The following is a 1,992-nucleotide window of genomic DNA, read 5'->3' as shown; positions in this document are numbered from 1 at the left end:
AATGAGTTTCTTTAGTTTACTGCCTTTATGTGTTACCGGAACTGACATGACTACACTTCTAGGTACCTTCGGAGAGACCGGTAAGCTCCCTCCACCCGGAGTAAGCTTACCTCGAAGGCTACGACATGGGGGTTCTACAATGTCTTCAAGGAACCCCCGGGTTCAAAGAAGCTTATCGATCGGACTTATCACCCGATAAGTCCTCTCTTCATTCAAGTGACTTTAGTTTAGTTGTCCCATCTATTTGCGTAAATGACCTATGAACCTTTCAATACAGACGTTAGGGGAAATAAGTCAAATGATAATACCGCTTACGTGGGGATTATGTCATGATACTGAAGTCTACAAAACATAGTGAGGTAGAAACCCCTTTCGCAACCTTCGAGGTAGGATGACTCCGGGTGGAGTGATACTACCGGTCTCCCCGAAGGGAACTAGAAGTGGAATAAGTCAATTATCAGTGGCAGTCTAAAAAATTCCTTACTTACTCCGAAGCTAAAGATAGTATTCTAATAACCCGAAGGCAATTGTAGCCTATCCCTGTTTATCAATGGGTGGATAGAAAGCGGGTACATGCTAGGGTCACGAAGTGCAAAAGAGAGAGGCTTTCGGTCCATGCGGAAATGAAAAACGCTAACCAGGCTTTTTCTTCTTCTTCTTACCCCTGTACGTATGCTTATTCTTATTCTTATTCTTATTCTTAATCGGAGGATGCTTGAATAGAGTAGGTGAAGAGTGGCTTTGAATAGCGGGGTTATTGGGATCGTCCGAGGGTTGACTCCGGCCTTGCTCATCTTTTCTGAGACTATCAGAAGATATACTAGCTATTAGAGACCTTAATTGTTCAATCTCTCTGTCTTTCATAGCATTTTCTTTTTGAAGACACTCCAAGTTATATTCTAGTATCCTTTTTTCTTGTCCCGCATAGTCTGTCACATTCAATGGTGTTGTATCAACCCAAGTTTGGTTATTGTCAAACACGGGTTCCCTCTTGGTATTCACTTTGATGCCTAGGTTCACTATTTTCTCCCTTTTCATGACGTTCAGGGATTCCCAATCTATTTGGAAGTTAGTTTGAACAGGGATCTGCTTAGTTTTGTGTAATTCAGCGTATTGTGTCTCAAACCATTCTTCATTGACCAATGATTTAGCTATACCCTTATGTTTCAGGACTCTTTTCTCTTCAGTTGTCAAAATATAATAACTCTTAGGCGCTAAAAAGATACCCTTCTTGACAAAGTACTCCAGTTTAAACTTACCCAGCTCAGTGGAAGAGATTACTTCATCCGGAATAGGGCTTCCAAGAACCACGGAGTCGGTATCGGTGTAGTAACAGTCGTCTCGGGAAATGTATTGATACATATTAATACGAGAGCAAGCCGTTATAGCTGCAGAGATTTGAACCGCCGAGATCCTAGGGGGATTCCAATCCTTATCCTCAGCCCTGTTGGTAATATAACTAACAATATAGTAATTTTCGGTGAGCTGGTTTGCGGACGTGAAATTGTCCTTCCTCAGAAATTCCTCATATCTCTCTCTATCGCAGAGCTCGGTAACTGTACTTACAGGATTTATCCCAAATCTACCGTAGAGGGAGTTCATTAGGGTCTTATACACATATGACATAGCCTCATCACCCTCCTTCTTAGCCCTTTGTCTGCTGCCATAGAGCTCGGATACAAAGGCTTCGAAGGGGCTGGCCTTCTTCTCAAACAAATATCCCCGGAGTGGTATAATAGTGTAACCCAAATCCCTGGCATACTGAAACTCCTCACTATAATAAACTCCAGCGAATTGGCCTGTTGGAAATAATAGTGTATTACTATTCTTATCCCTATAAGGCAAGAAGGGGCGGATAATATCACTGGGACAAACGACCAAGGCCTCAATAAAGCCAAACAGGTCGTCCAATCTCTCACCCTCCAAATTGCCACGCCAGACCGGTACACCACCAGGCATTGGATAGGTTTTCATGATAAAGGGGTAGGAGGG

The 1,992-nt window shown here is 42.8% G+C and overlaps 1 protein-coding gene across 1 annotated transcript; it reads right to left on the bottom strand.

The window, feature by feature from the left end:
- Nucleotides 1-633: 633 nt before the first annotated feature.
- On the bottom strand, nucleotides 634-1,974 carry LOC116007876 (DNA polymerase-like). Its single transcript, XM_031248543.1, has one exon. It carries the CDS (start codon nucleotides 1,972-1,974, stop codon nucleotides 634-636), a length of 1,341 nt encoding a protein of 446 aa, XP_031104403.1.
- Nucleotides 1,975-1,992: the final 18 nt, after the last annotated feature.

This window comes from Ipomoea triloba, chromosome 16 (assembly GCF_003576645.1).
Source record: "Ipomoea triloba cultivar NCNSP0323 chromosome 16, ASM357664v1".
Taxonomy (NCBI): domain Eukaryota; kingdom Viridiplantae; phylum Streptophyta; class Magnoliopsida; order Solanales; family Convolvulaceae; genus Ipomoea; species Ipomoea triloba.
Note: the sequence above shows the minus strand (reverse complement) of the source record. Positions and strands in the feature narration are given on the sequence as shown.

Excerpts from the sequence above, each read along its gene's own strand:
- LOC116007876 (XM_031248543.1), bottom strand. The coding sequence starts at position 1,974 with ATGAAAACCTATCCAATGCCTGGTGGTGTACCGGTCTGGCGTGGCAAT.